This window comes from Dipodomys spectabilis, unplaced genomic scaffold (assembly GCF_019054845.1).
Source record: "Dipodomys spectabilis isolate Male_0828 unplaced genomic scaffold, ASM1905484v1 ptg000141l, whole genome shotgun sequence".
NCBI classification, from domain to species: domain Eukaryota; kingdom Metazoa; phylum Chordata; class Mammalia; order Rodentia; family Heteromyidae; genus Dipodomys; species Dipodomys spectabilis.
The window spans coordinates 10,332,249-10,351,056 of NW_024870818.1; the positions used below are offsets into that span (position 1 = coordinate 10,332,249).

Genomic DNA, 18,808 nt, shown 5'->3' on the forward strand with positions numbered 1-18,808 from the left:
ACTCATATTAATCTTTTTTCTATACATAGTAATATATTAATGACTTTTAATTTGTTTAATGTTGTTAATCCAATATTTATTGGAGTTTCCAACTATTATCGGATACTTTTCCTGTTTATAGCCATATCTTTATGCTTCTTTACATGTCTAGTCATTTTTTTATTTTATACTGTGTATGATAAATATGGTAGTGTTAATTTTGTGTTGGAACACAATTTGCTGGAAAATCATCCTGATTGTTTTCAAATTTTGATTTTTAAAGTTAGAGTAGGTTGAGAGCAAGGCTCAACAGAAATTTTCTTAAGTATTTCTTACAGAAAATATTTTAGGCTTGTGAACCATATAATCTCTAGCTTAACTTATCTCTAACCTTATTGTGACAAAGTAGCTGTAGACATACATGTATGAGTGGGAATTGCTGAATAACTTAAGTTCATTAGGTATAATTTGCTGAAATTTGGCTTAGAGTATCTTTTGCTTTACAGAGTAGTCTTCTCTCTCTTCTATTTTTTTTCCCGTTGTGGGGCCTGAACTCTGAGCCTGGGTGATGTCCCTTAGCTCTTAAGCTCAAGGCTAGCACTCTACCACTTGAACCACAGCACCACTTCCGGCTTTTTCTGCCTGTGTGGTGCTGAGGAATCGAACCCAGGGCCTCATGCACACAAGGCAAGCACTCTACCACTGAGCCACCTTCCAGCACCAGTCTTCTCTTAAGAAATAACATTTATAATAATATTGTTGGGGTTTGAGCACCTTGCACTTACTAAGCAGGGGTACTATGCCACTTGAACCACTCTGCCAGTCTCTTTTTACATTGGTAATTTCCTTGCTTTATGTCTGGGATGGCCTAGACTGTGATCCTCATACTGTGCTTCCCTTTGTTGTAGGAATGACAGATGTACATGCCACTGTGCCCAGCCATTGTGCTTCTCCCTTAGCTTGGGATGACACGTGTGTGCCAGTGCCCCTAGCCATTGGTTGAGATATATTCTTGTGAACTTTTAAGCTCAGGTAGCCCAGCCTTCATATCACAGCCTTTCATCTCCCTTTCTTATCTGTCCCTTCCCTCTCTTCCCTTCTCTCTTTCCTTTCTCTCCTCTCTCCTCCCCCTCTCCAATTTCCTTTTCCCCTCACCTTCTCTCCTTTCTTTGTTATTATTATTATTATTATTATATTTTTGGGGGCCAGTCGTGGGACCTGAACTCTGGGTCTGGGTGCTGTCCCTCAGCTCTTCAGCTAAAGGCTAGTGCTCTACCACTTAAGACACAGCACCACTTCCAGCTTTTTTCTTTTTGCTTATGTGGTGCTGAGGAATCGAACCCAGGGCCTCATGCATGCAAGGCAAGTGCTCTACCACTGAGCCACCTTCCCAGCCCCTCTTCGTTATTTTTTAACATCCTTAATTTTGTTTATTAGTCATTTAAAACTTCTAAATTATTACTTTGCCCATGTAATTAATTGTAAACCCTCTGTGTGGTATTTTCACAATAAAAAAACCAAAACTTCTAACTTTACATAAAGTTCAGGAAATGAAGTATTTCATAGTGGTTAAAGAAAAGGATGTGCAAAGGATGAACAAATGCAGCAATGACACTCACTGGACACTCTTGCAAATGAACTATACAACTTGTGGGTGGAGACAGAAGGGAAAAACTAGGAGAGCAAGGGAAGGGGTGACATTGGCCAAAATACAAATGGACTCTATCTGACTTATGGCTGTAACACCTCCGTACAAGTGCCCCTATACAAGTCAAAAACTCTACCACTGAGCCACCTTCCCAGTAAATTAAAAAGGACATGGATTTATAATTTCTGAATTCGGATCTTAGCTCCATTACATTCAGTTTTGCAACTGGAGAAATTACTTAGCTTTCTTAAGCTGTGCCTTTGTTTCCTCATCTGTGAACTGGGGGCACCAAGAGTATCTACTTTATAAGGTGGTTTGGGAGCTTGAAAGACAGCTGAAATAAATCGATCCAGCTTGTAGTGTGTGGTCCGTCCCCAGTGTCTAGCCCCCATTGATGTCTCTAATATGTTATTACATTGTTTTAATAGAAATGATTAATCAGTCCAATTGTTTTGGATAATTATGAAGTATTCGCTGTTACCAGTGGGTTTTTTTTTATCTTGTTTCTGGAGGATAAATTTGAGGGAGCTGATAAGTTGTATTTATGGGCACAAATGCAAAGGTCAAGCACAAGGACTTGGAGAGTTACATTGGCTTGATTCCTGGCCCCCTGACCTAATTCTGTGACTCAGAGCATGCTGTTTTCTTGTTTTGTTTTTCCTTTTTTCAGCCCTCACATTTTGAGATAGGTACTATATACTTATTTTACATATGAAATGAGCTCTAAAGGGCTAAGTATAATAATTTACTTAAGACTTACACAATTGTACATGAGACAAAGGAATTTGACCCTGTGGTTACTGACAGCCGCCCTGTTCTTGAATACCCAAATAGTAGTGACCTTTCCTGGATTTTTTTTTCTAAGAACTCTTAGAAATTACTTATTATGTGACTAATTCTGGATCAAATCCTACTTCATACAATGAAGGTTTTGTTTTCTATTTGTGATTTAATGGATATTTAACATACCAACTTAAAAACTTGGCACAATGCTAGGAACACATTTTCCTATAGGAGAGACTTTAGTACTGTGTAGAAATGAAGGTACATCTTAAGTGCTTTAAATTTTTGGCTTAATTTTAAATGTAGTTTTTCTTTTCATCTGATTATAAAAGTAATAGAATTTTGTACTTCACTTTCCACGGACACTAGTCTCAGAATTAATGATTCACTATTTTGTAAAGTGATTTGCTATTTTGTAAAGAAAGGTCTTTTTATTTAGAATAACAAGTAGTCCTTAACCAATGTACGTTTTCAAACAGATGAGAAGTGTCTATATTCTTTAAAGACATAAGTCAGCATAAGTGTGACAACTTAACAATATTTTTCTTTCAAGATAGGCAACCTAGAATGTAAAGAAAATGACTAATTCTGAGATTATACTTCAAAATTATTTGCATAATGAAAGATTTAAACAAAAGAAGGCCCTAGTTTTACCTATTCATCTAAATCTTGGCTTAAGTAGGACAAAACAATTTATCTTCACATTAATATGTAAGTAAAAAGCTTTGTATGCAGTATGTTGAGAACACAGTCCTACAGCTGCTTTGGTTCATGAAGTTAAACTGTATAAACACGTTTGATTGTCTCTTGAAAAATGATAGGTTTTACATCTAGCATTTAGTTAACTTTAATATATATGATGGTTAATTGAATTTAATGATACTGCTATTTCTCTCTTTCTCTCTTGGCTTTGTCTCTGTAGATAAAAGTTTTTGGTTAACTCATTAGAATCTAGATCCTGGCTTGCTCCTCTTACCTTTAGTTCTCCTCCAACCTGTCTTTATTTCTGCTGAGTTTGTATTCTATTTGTTTTTCAGATGAGACCCTTTTTGCTCTTCCTGCTGCATCTGAGCCTGTGATACACTCCTCTGCAGGCAAGTTCTCTCTGCCAGCCTTTATCTTCTGTGTATTCTAACTTTTTGCTCTAGTTGTGTTAACTCTATATAGAGTAGTTTGGATATACTGAACATTAGTATCATTCCATTAGTATCATTAGTATCTACTGAAAAAGTGGAAATTCACATTTATATGGAAATGAACAGAGCTTGACTAATCATTGAACTATGTAAGAGAACTTGGGCTCTTGGTTTATATTTACACATTGACAATATGTTTATACATTGACAATTTGCTTTCTTAGTTTGAACTATCTTATGCCAGAGGATATATATATATATTTTTTTTTTTTTGGGTCCAGTCGTGGGCCTGAACTCTGGGTCTGGGTGCTGTCCCTCAGCTCTTCAGCTCAAGGCTAGCGCTCTACCACTTGAGCCACAGTGCCACTTGCGGCTTTTTTCTTTTTGCTTATGTGGTGCTGAAGAATCGAACCCAGGGCCTCATGCATGCAAGGCAAGCGCTCTACCACTGAGCCACCTTCTCAGCCCCAGAGGATATTTTTTTAATGTAAATTAATAGGATCATTTTTCTATATTGTCAAACTCTCAAATATTCTCTTCTAAAACTGTTTCAAACTCTTACAAATGAATAACCTTGAGATTTTTTTCTCAGATTTATTTCTTTTTTTAAAATCGACAAATATTGTATTATTTAAAGAACATAATTTATGTTCCAGTATACGTGGAATGATCAAAGCAGACTAATTAATTAGCATATCCAAACCTCAGGTGCTTCTTATTTCTATTTAAAATCTTTCTTGGTGATATTGAAGTACATGATACATTATTAACTATAGTCACTATACAATAGTCACGCACATCTTTATAGACAATAGTTCAGCATTTTCAGTAAGATCCAAGCCTACTTGTACTTACTAATTAAATGCTATTAACACTTCATTTTAGTTAACAGTAAGCCTTTACTAACACTATTATATGAGTCTGTCATAAAACTTGCATTAACTCTGAGAACACTGGCATTCTCTAACTTTCCTTTCTGTCCATGGCCACAGAAAAAATTATGGACTTGAAGGAGCAGCCAGGTAACACTGTTTCGGCTGGTCAAGAGGATTTTCCATCTGTCCTGCTTGAAACTGCTGCTTCTCTTCCTTCTCTATCTCCTTTCTCAGCTGATTCTTTTAAAGAACGTGAATACCTTGGTAATTTACCAGCAGTATCACCCACAGAAGGAGCACTTCAAGAAACTTTAAATGAAGCGTCTAAAGAGTTCTCAGACAAGGCAAAAAATCCATTTGTAGATAGAGATTTAGCTCAATTTTCAGAGTTAGAATACTCAGAAATGGGATCACCATTCAGTGATGCTCCAAAAGCAGAGTCTGCTGTACTAGTAGAAAACTCTAGGGAAGAAATAATTGTCAAGAGAAAAGATGAAGAAGATTTGGTTAGTAGCAATATCCTTCATGATCAACAAGAATCACCTATAACTCCTCCTAAATTGGTTAAAGAAGACCAAGTTACATATCCAGAAAAAACAAAGGACAGTTTTAATGAAGCGGGAGTTGCAGTAGAATCACCCATAAGGGAGGAATATGCAGACTTCAAACCATTTGAGCGAGTTTGGGAAGTGAAAGATACTTTCAAGGGAGATAGTGATGGTTTGGCTGCTAAAGTTAATGTAGAAAGCAAATTGGAAAGCAAAGAGGATGAGAAAGGCTTGGCAGATAGCCTTGAGGAAGGAAGTCCTGAGAAAGATAGTGAAAGTAGTAATGATGATGCTTCTTTTCCAAGTACACCGGAAGGTGTGAAAGGTGGCTCAAGAGCGTATCTTACCTGTGCTCCCTTTAGCCCTGCTACTGAGAGCATTGCATCAAACATTTTCCCTCTGTTAGAAGATCATACTTCAGAAAATAAGACTGATGAAAAAAAAATAGAAGAAAAGAAGGCTCTAACTGTAACAGAGAAGACAACTAGTGTCAAAACATCAAGCCCTTTCCTTGTATCCATTCAGGATTATGAGACAGATTATGTCACAACAGGTAATTTGTCAGAGATGACCGAGGCAGTAGTGGCAAACATGCCTGAGGGCCTAACACCAGATTTAGTACAGGAAGCATGCGAAAGTGAGTTAAATGAAGCCACAGGTACAAAGACTGTGCATGAAACAAAAATGGACTTGGTGCAAACATCCGAAACCGGTCAGGAGTCACTCTACCCTGTAGCACAGCTTTGCCCATCATTTGAAGAATCTGAAGCAACTCCTTCACCCGTTTTGCCTGACATTGTTATGGAAGCACCATTAAATTCTCTACTTCCTAGTGCTGGGGCCTCTGTGGTACAGTCCAGCTCATCACCATTAGAAGCTCCGCCTTCAGTTAATTATGACAGTACAAAGCTTGAGCCTGAAAATCCTCCACCCTATGAAGAAGCAATACATGTACCATTAAAAAAAGTTTCGGGAATAAAGGAAGAAATTAAACAGCCTGAAATGAATGCAGCTGTTCAGGAGACAGAAGCTCCTTACATATCTATTGCATGTGATTTAATTAAAGAAACAAAGCTTTCCACTGAACCAAGTCCAGCTTTCTCTGCTTACTCAGACACGGCAAATGTTGAAAAGCCAGTGCCCGAGCATTCTGACCTGATGGAGGATTCCTCACCTGATTCTGAACCAGTTGATTTATTTAGTGATGATTCAATTCCCGAAGTTCCTCAAAAAGTTGAGGAAGCTGTGATGCTCATGAAAGAAAACTTCACTGAAGCTTCATCTGAATCAACAACAGAGAGTGGAAAAACAGAAAACCTCAGTGCTTCACTATCTGAGGGGGGAAAGCCATATCTGGAGTCTTTTCAGTCAAGTTTCCATACCACAAAAGATGCTGTATCTCTTAATGAAGTTTCCACATTAAACCAAAAGGGGAAAATTCCTTTACAGATGGAAGAGCTCAATACTGCAGTTTATTCAAGTGATGACTTACTTACTTCTCAGGAAGAAAAATTAAGAGAAAGTGAAACATTTTCAGATTCCTCTCCAATTGAAATTATAGATGAATTCCCTACATTTGTTAGTTCCAAAACTGATTCCTCTCCTAAAGTAGTCAGGGAATACAGTGACCTAGAAGTATCCCACAAAAGTGAAATTGCCAGTGTCCAGGATGGAGCTGGGTCAATGCCCTGCACAGAATTGCCCCATGACCTTTCTTTCAAGAACATGCCCCAGAAAGATGAAGATAAAGTCCATATCTCAGATGAGTTCTCCAAAGATAGGTCTGATGTATCAAAAGAACCCCTACTGCCTCCAGATGTTTCTGCTTTGGCAACTCAAACAGAGATAGGCAGTATAGTTAAACCCAAAGTTCTTGCAAAAGAAGCTGAGAAAAAACTTCCTCCTGACACAGAAAAAGAGCACAGATCACCATCTTCTATATTTTCATCAGAGCTGAGTAAAACTTCAGGTAATCAACCCATCCCCTGTTTCATGCTTTCATGCCACTTTTTGACTGACCCTGGAACACCCACTACATTCTGTTTCCTATGTTGTATTGATAGCATCTAATGTGCCACACGGATTAGAATTCTTTTCCATTTTCTCAGTTATTTTTTTTCTACTCCTTGAACTCACCACTTACTCTTGCTCTTAACTTTTCCGGTTGCTCTTTAGTCACTTTTACATTGCACCATGGAACCAGACATTTTTTAAAAATCATAATTGGCTTTTTCCCCTTCAGTGTCTCCTCAAGTAACATGAAGAGCAAGAGATATAGAAACAAAATGATTGCTTGTTTTTATTGTAGAAATAATTTTATATTTGATTTGTAAAAGATGAACATTTCGTAGAATGTTTTTACTATTTCAGTGTAGTACATTGTTCCTCCAGGGAGATATAAAGTTAAGGATAGTGAATACAGGTGGTTTTAGCAAATTATAGATGCTATCATTCTGAGAAGTTTTGATTCTGATTCTTTCAACTCTACATTTTCTGCTTACCTTATTTGCATAAAGTGATTTACACACATTTTAAAATTTAGTTTTCCAATTTAGCTATGTCTTTTTTTACTAAGATGGGTAGCAATTACATTGTATTTATCAAATATACTTAAGTATTGGAGATGAATAGCAGTTGTTACCACCAGATCATTTAAAAAATTGTTGTATTCTAAGAAGAGGAGTTTCTGGACATTCACGTAATGAGTTGAGAACAGAGATTGCCTCTTTGATGGTTATAAACATGTAAGATAAGGAGAAAAGCCAAAGATGGCTCCAGGAATTGTGGGAGCCCAGCATGTGCATGTGTGAATTTAGTAGTATGAGAAGCTGAGATATAGGGAATGTGAAAAAATGAGGTGGGTTTAAGAGGAGAAGATAAATTTAGATTAAGTGTTATTTTTGAGGTACCAATAAGATGTCTAAAAAATTATGGGTATTATAAATATGATAGTCTTGAGAGAGCCCTTAGTTCAGTGTGTAAATTTGCTATCTACTTGGAGAGAGAAATTAGTCACAGATAGCTGCTCTGGAAAACCAAGAGAAAAAGATTTCAAGTTAGAAGAAGTGATTAGTGCTCTCAAATACCAGGCAGATCAGTTAGGAAGTTAGTTAAAAAAGGAGGGAAGATGTTATGTTAGCAAATGGTGTAGTGCGCAAGACTAGGGACAAGGAGTGAACAAGAGTGGAACAAATGGATACAAAATGTAGACAACTCTTAAGAACATAAGGGAAAATATGAAGAGAGAATGGGGTGGAGACATTTTTTTGGACAACTCTGATTCTGGGAGCTGATAAGAGTTGGGATCTTTATTCCAAAGGGATTGGAATGAGCTCCAGTATTTAACAGAAGGTATTAGACATATAGAAGAAGCGTTTACCGCTTTGTAGTGAAAATCATGGAAAGTATGGCTATTGATATTGCTGGGATTTTGTGACTAGGCATATGATGGTTAATGTTCATCCTTTAAAGCACTGTATTAGGCAAGTTGCCGAGAATATAAACTGGAACATACATGGGTTGACTAGGTGTGATGGGAAAAACAAAGTCATTGTTTTAAGAGTTCAGTGAAGAATAAATGGTGGTCTATATAGATTAATTTTTTCTAAACAAAATTTTGATCTGATGTCATAGTTCACACATCTAATCCCAAAAGGATTACAGTTTAAGCCAACCCAGGAAGCAAAGTTCATGAGACCTCCTCTCTTTGGATAGGTGGCTGTGGAGACACCGGCCTGCCATCCTAGATACATGGGAGGCTGAGATTGAGAGGATCTCAGTTCCAAGCTAGTCAGAAAAGTCTTCAAGATTTCACCTCAGCAGAAGATGTTTGGTGTTGGTGATGTGTTCCTATCATCACAGCTACACCAAGAAGCCTAAAATAGGCAGATTATGATCCAGGCAAGAAGTGAGATCTTCTCAAAAATAACCAGTGCAAAGGGCAGGAGATGTGGCTCAGCTGTACAGTGCCTGTCTAACAAGCTAAGGCCCTGACTTCAAACTCTAGTGCCACTACAAACAGAATAATAATAGCTAAAGGAAGTTATAGGCCTAGGGACCAGGGCTCAAGTGATACAGTGTCTGCTTAGTAAGTGTAACCTCCCCAAGTTTAGTACCTCCAAGCAAAAGTTTTTGCAGAAGAAGGTACATAGGCATGCAAACCCAGGACCTTCTACATGCTTTATTAAGAACCTGAGCTGACTCCAGTGATGTTTCTTTAATTATGTTATAGCCTCCTGTTTAGCTGGGTTAACAGATGTGTCCCACTAACCAGTTTAAGACTGGTAGTCCACTCCCATAATCCTATTTACTGGGCATCAGTAGCTCTTGTCTGTAATCCTAGCTATTCAGAACACAGAGATCTGAAAGATCAAAGTTCATGCAGGCCCAGGCAAAAGTTTGTAAGACCCCTGCCTTAGCTAATAGCTAGGTGTGGTGACATGTACCTGTCATCCCAGCTATTGTGGGAAGTGTGAATAGAATTGCAGGCGAGGCCAGCGTAGGCAGAAAGCAAGACCCTGTCTCAAAAATAGAAAAACAGGGATGGAAGTGTGCCTCAAGCACAGGCACCCAAGGGAGAAAACAAAACAAAACAAAATATGGGATCTTCCCAACTTTTTCCCTAGCTTGACTCAAATGGAGATCCTCTCAAACGGTCTCTTCTGTAGCTGGGATTATAGAAGTGTAGTCTTAGTGGCAGGACAGTAAGTCAAGAGAGCTGAAGGTAATAGGAAGAGAGTAGATTGACACGGACTCTGGCGTCTAAGTTGAGAGAGTACATTGGAGTAGGATACATTCAATGTTATATTGGATCTTAGAACCCCTTGTAGGACCAAGAGATTGAAAAAATATATATGTTCCATAAAGAATAAATGAAATAGCCGGGCGCTGGTGGCTCACGCCTGTAATCCTAGCTACTCAGGAGGCTGAGATCTGAGGATCGCGGTTCAAAGCCAGCCCGGGCAGGAGAGACCGTGAGACTCCTATCTCCAATAAACCACCAGAAAACCGGAAGTGGCGCTGTAGCTCAAGTGGTAGAGCGCTCGCCTTGAGCTGAAGAGCTGAGGGACAGCGCCCAGGCCCAGAGTTCAGGCCCCACGACCGACAAAAAAAAAAAAAAGAATAAATGAAATATGTTATTCAATAAGTAAATTGTTGTTGAGAGTTTTATAGACCTGAGTTTTAATCCTGAGTTTTTTCCTCAACTTGAGTAAATGTTGTAACAATCCCTATGAGTTTCAGTGATTTTAGTTGTAGGAGTTCTCTCTCAAAGACTTACTCTAGTCAGGGCAATAGTTCTGAAGAAATCTGAAGTAATATGTGCTCATTGTACATCATGAGAAAGACAGAAAAGCATTGAGATGAAAAAAAAAATAATTACATTGCTAAGACATAATCATGTAAATATTTTAGAATATATTCTAGTTTTCAATTTATGCATTTATTTTATGAGTGTAATGGAAATGAATATTGTACTAAATTGGAATCATTCTTCATGTCATGTATAAACTTTAAAATATTTGTAGCAATATATTAAATAATGTAAATATTTCCATCTACCATGTGATTTTGTTTTTTTAAATACCTAGTGGTCCTTACTATGGATATAATTTAAGCATTCAGTTTGCTGTAATTAGAACCTTTAGATATTCCAATATTTAGTTTATAAATAATGGTAGTTTATTAGACACTGTACATTTACATTTTTTGCATATCTTTAGTATCTTCTAATGGAAACAAAAACATGAGTCAATGAATATGAACATTTTTGAAGACTTGACAATTTTTTATTTCTTGACTATTTTTCCAAACATTTTATATTTGGTATTTTAAACCAAACTGTCACCAGTTTGGTAGAAGGTATGTGCAGAGATTTGATTTTTTGATTGTTATTGAATATGAATATAATCAATATATTTATTAGGTATTTTGTGTTTTGATTTTGTGAATTGCATATTCATATCTTTTGCCTATTTTTAAATGTAGGTGTTCATTTTTTTCTTATTGTTCTTTTTTTTTTTTTTTTTTGGGGTCCGGTCGTGGGGGCCTGTACTCTGGGCCTGGGCACTGTCCCTCAGCTCTTCAGCTCAAGGCTAGCGCTCTACCACTTGAGCCACAGCACCACTTCCGGCTTTTTTCTTTTTGCTTATGTGATGCTGAGGAATCGAACCCAGGGCCTCAGGCATGCAAGGCAAGCGCTCTACCACTGAGCCACCTTCCCAGCCCCTTATTGTTCTTTATATAGGATGCAAACTCTTGTGTTAAAGTTTTCCCTTTTCTTTTCTTTTTTCCTTTTCTTTTCTTTCTTTTTTTTTTTTTTTGTGTCGGTTGTGGGGCCTGAACTCTGGGTCTGGGCACTGTCCCTCAGCTCTTCAGCTATGGCTAGTGCTCTACCACTTGAGCCACAGCGCCACTTCCAGCTTTTTCTGTTCATGTGGTGCTGAGGAATCGAACCCAGGGCCTCATGCATGCAAGGCAAGCACTCTTCACTGAGCCACCCTCCCAGCCTCTCCCTTGATTTTCTAAAGCGTTTTATTTTACATTTTAGTGGATTTTCACTTTTCACAAAGGAAAGTCTTTACCTTTTTAATTATTTACTATTTCATTTTTAAAATTCTGACCTATTTTATTTAAAATTATTTTGGATTCTGGCTTGAGGTAATTTGTCTTTGTGCTGGTGAAGTTGTTTTTCCTATTTCCATCACACCCATTTAGCCCTTTAGTTTCAGGCAACCATATTATGGTAGCTCAGGACATTATGCATACATAGTAGTTTTTGCTAGATTGGTTGTCCTTGGTCAGTTGGGCAGCTGTAGGCTGGGTGTTGGTGCCATCTAGTGTTGATGGGAAACAAGTTCGTGGATTACTTACAATTGATTATCTGGAGTAAATTCAGTTGGGCAGAGAATTTAGTGTGCCATAGATATGTTACAAATAACTTTTAAGATGAATTTATAAGCACATTTGAATTTAGATGGATTCTACCCAGTTGAACAAATGCCAGAGTCAAGCTGTCATTTAAGATTTTAAATGATCATAAAGGTTTTTCTCTTCACACCCGTGTACTTTAATGAAAACTTGAAAGTTAGATTTATTGAAAGCCTAGTGACCATGTTTTGAATTTAAAGATGCTTTAGGATCTTTGGGAATATCTGTGCATTTAGATTTTTAATGTACTGCCAATATTTTCATTGACCAGGGTCACTTTTAATTTTTTTCTCTATGGAGTTTAGCATTTATTTTAGCAACTAATACGAAAACATATCTAGACTTTAAAAATGTTCAAGTTTTGCTATTTTAAATTGTATTGTCATTATTTTTCTAAAGTCTTTATTTTTTAAAAAAGATTTATTTCAGTAATGGTGTGCTATAATTTAGCCCATAGAGGGCATTCTATTACAACATACTACAGCAGGGTTTAAAAATTGCTCAGTACCTCTCAGTTATGAAACAGTGCTTAATTTTGTACTTCTGTATAGCTCAGAATTTTGAAAAACGTATAAGACTCGTATAGCTATAATTAATAAAGACTCTTGCCATCTATCGCTAGAAGTAGAAATTATTATTGCAGCTATCAAGAGCAGCATGCAAGCAGTTTTTAACTTAGAAAGTAGCACTTTCAATATGTATGACTACTTCTTTCCCCCCTGGTAACTCTTGTATCCCTAACCTTTGTAAAGAAAACAAAGCAAAGCAAAACCGAGTTCTTCCCAACTTCCATCATGGAAGTGGGAAACAAATGGGAAAGAAAAAATACCTTAGGAGACCTGGACAGACTAATGTATGTCTTGCCTAGTGCTGCCTATTCTAAAATACAGTTCTCTGCTGTCTGAACTTCTTCCAGTTAGGTACAAGCTTAGAAAATACAAACGTTCAAATAAGACATTTCTGAGAGTTATAGAAAGAAGATTAAGAAAATGATTTGCTAAGAATTGATGTAATCTTCCTACTTACATAAGCACAGTAAGAAAATGAGCATTTTTGTTTGGTATGTTAGAAGAGAGTCATGGAGAGCAGGTAATTACAGAGCATAGCTTTCTATGGCAAGGAGTTGGAGGTACATTTGGGAAGATCCTTGCCCTGCTTGGGAGAAGGCCCTCGGGGTATTGAAGATTGGGAAGATGCTGATAGGAGCTATGAACTGTCTGCTGGGCGCCAGTGGCTCACACCTGTAATCCTAGCTACTCAGGAGGCTGAGATCTGAGGATTGCAGTTCAAAGCCAGCCTGGACAGGAAAGTGTAAGATTCATCTGCAGTTAACCCCCAGAAAACTGGAAGTGGCGCTGTGGCTCAATAGCATGCTAGCCTTGAGTGAAAAAGCTTAGAGACAACCTCCAGGCCCTGAGTTCAAGCCCCATGATCAACCACAAAAGAAAAAATTCTGTCCATCAGTTTTTTTCAAATTTAAGTATTCTGCTTAGCTAACCAAACTTAATAATTGTGAAGAAATGCTTCTAGAACTTAAAGCTTCCTATTTTGACTTTTTAGTCTCTCTGGGGAGATTATGTTAAATATTCAAATGAGTGAATACGTATTATTGTAGATTCTTAGGACTCTCTACGTTTGTAAAACATCCTAAACTAAATCAGGTACCACTAAAGATGTGAATAGTATAAATGCTAATTGCTTTCATGTTATCAAGAAATTTTTCCCCTCCCTTCTATTAGAGTAGTAGTCTCTAACTTGAAATGTTTTACTGCTGTTTTTTGGTTACAGTCTCATGCTAGGATTTATTGACCAAGTTTTTCTTCTCTCACTTTACTAATTTTGGCAATGCTGGGATTAGAGCCCAAAGTCTTGAGCATGCTAGTCTAGCATTCTACCACTGACCTATACTCCCAGCTCCTGACTCAGTTTTTAAGTACTTGTTACTAGAAAGCACTATATTGGAAGTATTTTGAACTTAGTAAATACCGTGGAATTTGAAACTGTTGTAGAAAGAGGCCACGTGTTTTATCTTGGTAACAGCATTATCATATCACATTATGCAAGGGATCAGTGAATAATTTTTAAAGTTAAATGTTAACTCAAACTGAGTTTAAGAGTTAACTGGACTTTCCTTTATTTAAAATTAGAGGAAAAGAGATAGGGAAAAAATGAGTCATTGCAATTAGTTCACTTCTTATGTTTAGGAATTCTCAAGGTTTTGCAGCTCAAGATTTACAGCAAGCTTTGGAAAATGTTTCCTTTATCTTTTCTGATTAGGCAGATGTTAGCAGCAGGTGGCATATTATTAAAGACATGATATTCTGCACTGGAATGAATGCCAACTTGTACAACTGAGAAAATTATAGAAATGCTGTATATTAGTTTTTATGTTTATCAAAATTTTTATTTGCTTTTATGCCATTTTTGCAAGGCAAAAGGTAGAATTAGTACATGAAGATTTCTCCCTAAGTCAAGGACATGTTTACAATGTCTGAAATGGTATTGATTTGACACTTATTGAAAGATTGAGCTGGGGCAAGTAATAATTAAGTGTATATTTGGTTGTGTTTGCATTTCCATGATTGCAAAGGAGAAAAAAAGATTAGAAAGTTTAGATTGTTGAAATTGAGAATTTTCTATTGAAGTAATATATATTCAGTAAATAATTTTATGTTGATTGCTCATACCCTCAATACTGTAAAATGTCGAATGTTTTAAGCCTTAATAAACTTAAGAGAAAGTAATAGGAATTTCAGCATTTCCCAAGCATGAAATTTAAACTATTACCCTTCTTGGATCAGTCCATTTTTATCTTAGTAGATAACTATTAAAGTTTCAGTTGAAAGTGAAAAAAAAAAAAAAAAAAAAAAAGGAACCTGCAGCATAATCATCCTTCCAAAGAAAAGCAAAAGGAGAAGAATGAAAGGCACGGAGAACTGCATATAGATCTACATACATTTCAGCATATTCAGTAGCTCTGTTGAAAGAACAACCCTCTTAGCTGTTTTTGTTAGCTTGCCCCTGCCCTTACAAAGGCAGCTCCATTTGGTATGAGAAACAAGCAAATGACTAGAACAATAACTAGATGGAAGGAAGGCATTAATGCCTGAGTATTAGTAGCCTAGTTACAGAGGGTACTGCGTCAGATTGCTCCACACCCAGAAGACAAGTCAGGTGACTTCAGTCCTGCTGCAGTTGTGCAGCAGAGCAGACTGCAGACCTGGGTTGAGGAAACAGCTATTTCATGTCTCAGGGACAAGATTTTTGCAGTCACGGTTTTTCTGTTGGAATGCAGAATTGATCATTGCAGCTGGAGGGCAGATCGTGACAAGCGATGGACGGTCAGAAGAAAAACTGGAAGGACAAGGGTATATCTGCTTTCTGTTTTTCTTGAATTTTTATATGTAGCCAGTAATGCATTTCTACAGATTAGTGTTGCAGTTTTGATGTATTTTGGATCGAAAGTGAAGACCGTGAAAGGTTTAAGGCTAAAAGATTAAAACAGCTATCTCATATGGTTTTATAATTGGTTGTGTGCTAGAAAATGTGATGCTATTCTTTTTCACTGGTGTTTGGTTTAGTCTCGTTTAGGTTTTATTTTCTAACCTTGTATATTGTAAACAGTTAAGATTTAACAGATTGCATTTGTTGGTCATTTTGGTGTGATAAGTATATTACTTTGATTTCCATGATGACATTTTCTGTGACTATTTTAAAGACTTATTTAGTGTAGTTGAAATTCTATCTAAAGGTTTGTGTAGGTAGCAAGATAGCTGCGTGTGCAATAAAAAGCTTTTCTTCTTTGGTAGTCTAACTTGAACCTTTAAAATATTACCAATTGCCTCTTAATTTTATCTTACGTATCTTGAAATTATTCAAATATGTACATACTTTGTCCTTCTAATAACCAATCAGTGATCTTGATCCCTTTTCCACCCCCTTGAAAGCTCAGATCCTTTCAAATCTCTGTGGATCATTGTGTAAGAATTTAAGCCTGGAAGTGGTCAAAGGTTGACTGTAATGAATATTTTTAAATGTTTTATTATGTAGATGTAGATGGTTAAATACCATTTTTTAGTGAGAAGGTGGTTGGCTTAATATGTGAACATTTAGGATAAGTTGTCTTAAAAATATTAGACCTATTTTTAAGTAGCCCAAATAGATATTTCATACAAGCAAGAGTTATTTTTGTTATTATCTTTTTTTTCTTGGCTATACTCATTTTAAAATTCTTCTAAAATATTTTTAGTTTTTAGAACAAAATTGTTAGCAGAATGAGGATAATGTCTCCAAAAGCACTGTAATTTACACAGTGCTCCTTTAAAACAATTATTTGATAAAGCAATATAGAGAAAAGGTGAGTTTAATGTTGAAACCTTGAAAGGTCTTATATTCAGTGTAAAGGACAGAAAACAATTACTGCTTTGGACGTTTCCCCTTTATAATTCTTTTCATATGTGATTGCAAGAGAAGAATTCTTATCCTTCTAGGTACTAGAGTTCAAAGTGAAAAATGAGTTGATATACTAATTTTTGGTTAGGTGATATAGTAAATACAGGCTTTAAACATAGCAGTTTTCTAAGGTTTTACATTAAGAATTTAAATGTCAGGCTGTTGAGTAACATGCTAAGTTCTTTATTTGCTAAAAGTGAATTAGGAATATTTAAGTCAGGAGAAATTAAGATCTGATACAGTCTGTATTTTATCAGAAATTGTTTTCAGCATCAAATGTAAAACCAAATTTATTCTTGATTTACTCTGTGGAGCCTTACTTTGTATGTAAATGGAATAGCTCAATACTTTTTATTGCTTGTTTTGGCCATATTGGTGACTAAAACCAACTTTTTGTTCCTGATTGAGTCAGCTATATATTTTTTTCTTTTTCTTTTATTGTGAAAATACTGTACAGAGGGGTTACAATTACATGGGCAAGATAATGAGTACATTTCTTATCAAGCATTGTAGCCTCTTCCTTTGTTTTGAGTCAGTTATATTTTAGTATTTTCTTTATCAGCAGCTAATTTCAATGTTGGATTGAAGAGTAAGATTTAAATTTGGAAGTTACTGCAAAGCTGTCATGGAATAAATGTTTCATTTTTTTGAAAAGTATATGACAATGAAAGAAGGAACATAATATAGGGTCTTATGTAAACCTAAAAGGATATATAGGTTCATTTCCCCTCCTATTTTTCATTCTTCCCCTAAACCCTAAGATTAATAGAAGTGAAATGCCTTGATTTCAATAACTTAGGAAAAGGTTGTGTGTGTGTAACTTATTTTTTGCTGATTAAATACTTGCTCTTTCAGTCTAAGACCAGTATTAACAATTTTCCTTTTTGTATAGTCTTTATATTTTCTAATATTCGTTAGCAGAATACCTATATATAATAATTGAAATCTTCATAGTATCTGATTATTAGGGTTATATGCAAAACTTGGATTAAAACAATCAAAGATACAGGGGTGGGATGAGTGAGGGTGGGGGTGGAGAATGATGTAACCACTAAAAAAGGTAATCAAAGTCAGTGAGTGGAACTTTCTGTACACAACAGAAAAATAGGACAAAAGTCGAAAGAAAGATTGGTATGATCAAATGGTATAGTTTTGGAAGATGATTTAGGTCAGGTTTTCTCAAATTTCTCTGTGCATGAGAATCACCTAGTACATCTTAAAAATATAGATTCCTATCATTTTAACCTACAGTATAAGATTCTGTAGGGCCTGGCAGTGTGGTATAAAACATTTTATAACCAGGCAAATTGGGAAGAACACTAAGATTTGAAGCTTCTGCTTTTGATTTTGGACAGAGTAAGAAACTTGCCCTTTTAAAATTCTTTAGTTTCCTCTTTTGTATGATTTGTAGGGTTTTGGTTTGAGGTTTTCTGGTTTGTGAGTACATACTTTGGGCCAGATTGTAGAAGAAAATAGGAGTTGGAATTTTATCCCAAGCCTTTGGGAGTTTTATAGTAGAGAGTAATAAATAGGAACTGCTTTGGATGTTGTGTAAGACACCTCTTGGAGAATCAAGAGAGGTAGGCCATTTAGGATGACAGTAGTTGTCATATTTTAAAAACTTGACCTGAAATAGGAGTGAAAAGAAAGTCTGATCTGAGAAACCCAGGGGTGAAATCCTGGACATTTGGCATAGATTTGCAGAGCTAGGATGAGGGAGGGACTCGAAGAACAGCATGAAGTTTCACTCACAATGAAACATTGGCAATCACAGTGCTTTAGTGTCAGGAGAAACAAGAGTCAAGGTAGATAGAAACATGCTACCTTAAGATTTGGGCACTTGGAAGTAGGGAACATCTCTGAACTTCAGAGAAAAGAGGTTTGATGGTAGAGAATTGGGAATCAGATGCAAAATGAGGTAGGTGAATACTGTTCAGAAGTATAATTATACCTCAAGACAGTTTGGCTTTTGATTATCATACATAGAGACTTCTACCTTGTAGAGATTCTGTGGGAATTCTTGAATGTTGCTTGTAAACTACTTTCACTTTCTTTCAAAGCTGAGTCTGTGAGCTACAGGTGCATGCCCACAGATACTCAGACAGAAAAAAGCAGAAGTCTTGGTATTTGAAATGCATGATTTCACCTTAAAACATGAGAAACAGACTTTAGCATTAACTAGTTCTGAGTGTTACTTGATTGGAGAAAGACTCTTGATTTTGATCCTGAACTTAATTGAAAAGCCCAGTGTTCAGATATTCATATTTCTTGTAGATTTTTCTTTAGTAGTGTAGCAGTAGGTATATATGTTGTAGAAAATTTTGAAGCTATGTAGAAGAGCAAACCTATTCACAGGAAGTGATTGGGAGTATATTTTTAAAAGCGTGTATGTATTTACATCATTATATGTATTAATAGTTAAATATGGAAGTGCCTCAAGTATTGTAAGGACAATGCTAA

The 18,808-nt window shown here is 36.3% G+C and overlaps 1 protein-coding gene across 4 annotated transcripts in view; it reads left to right on the top strand.

The window, feature by feature from the left end:
• The window catches only part of Rtn4 (reticulon 4), a 57,431-nt gene that overhangs the window by 15,087 nt on the left and 23,536 nt on the right, over positions 1-18,808 (top strand). The window contains exons 2-4 of one of the 4 annotated variants that reach the window (XM_042691140.1): positions 267-271; positions 3,448-3,504; positions 4,539-6,938. The exons of 1 other annotated variant lie outside the window; for it this stretch is intronic. In XM_042691140.1, coding sequence (XP_042547074.1) covers positions 267-271; positions 3,448-3,504; positions 4,539-6,938 — 2,462 coding nt within the window. Of the gene's footprint in view, positions 1-266; positions 272-3,447; positions 3,505-4,538; positions 6,939-15,076; positions 15,265-18,808 lie in introns of those variants that run through there. 2 more of the 4 variants (XM_042691136.1, XM_042691139.1) reach the window with 2 other exon arrangements.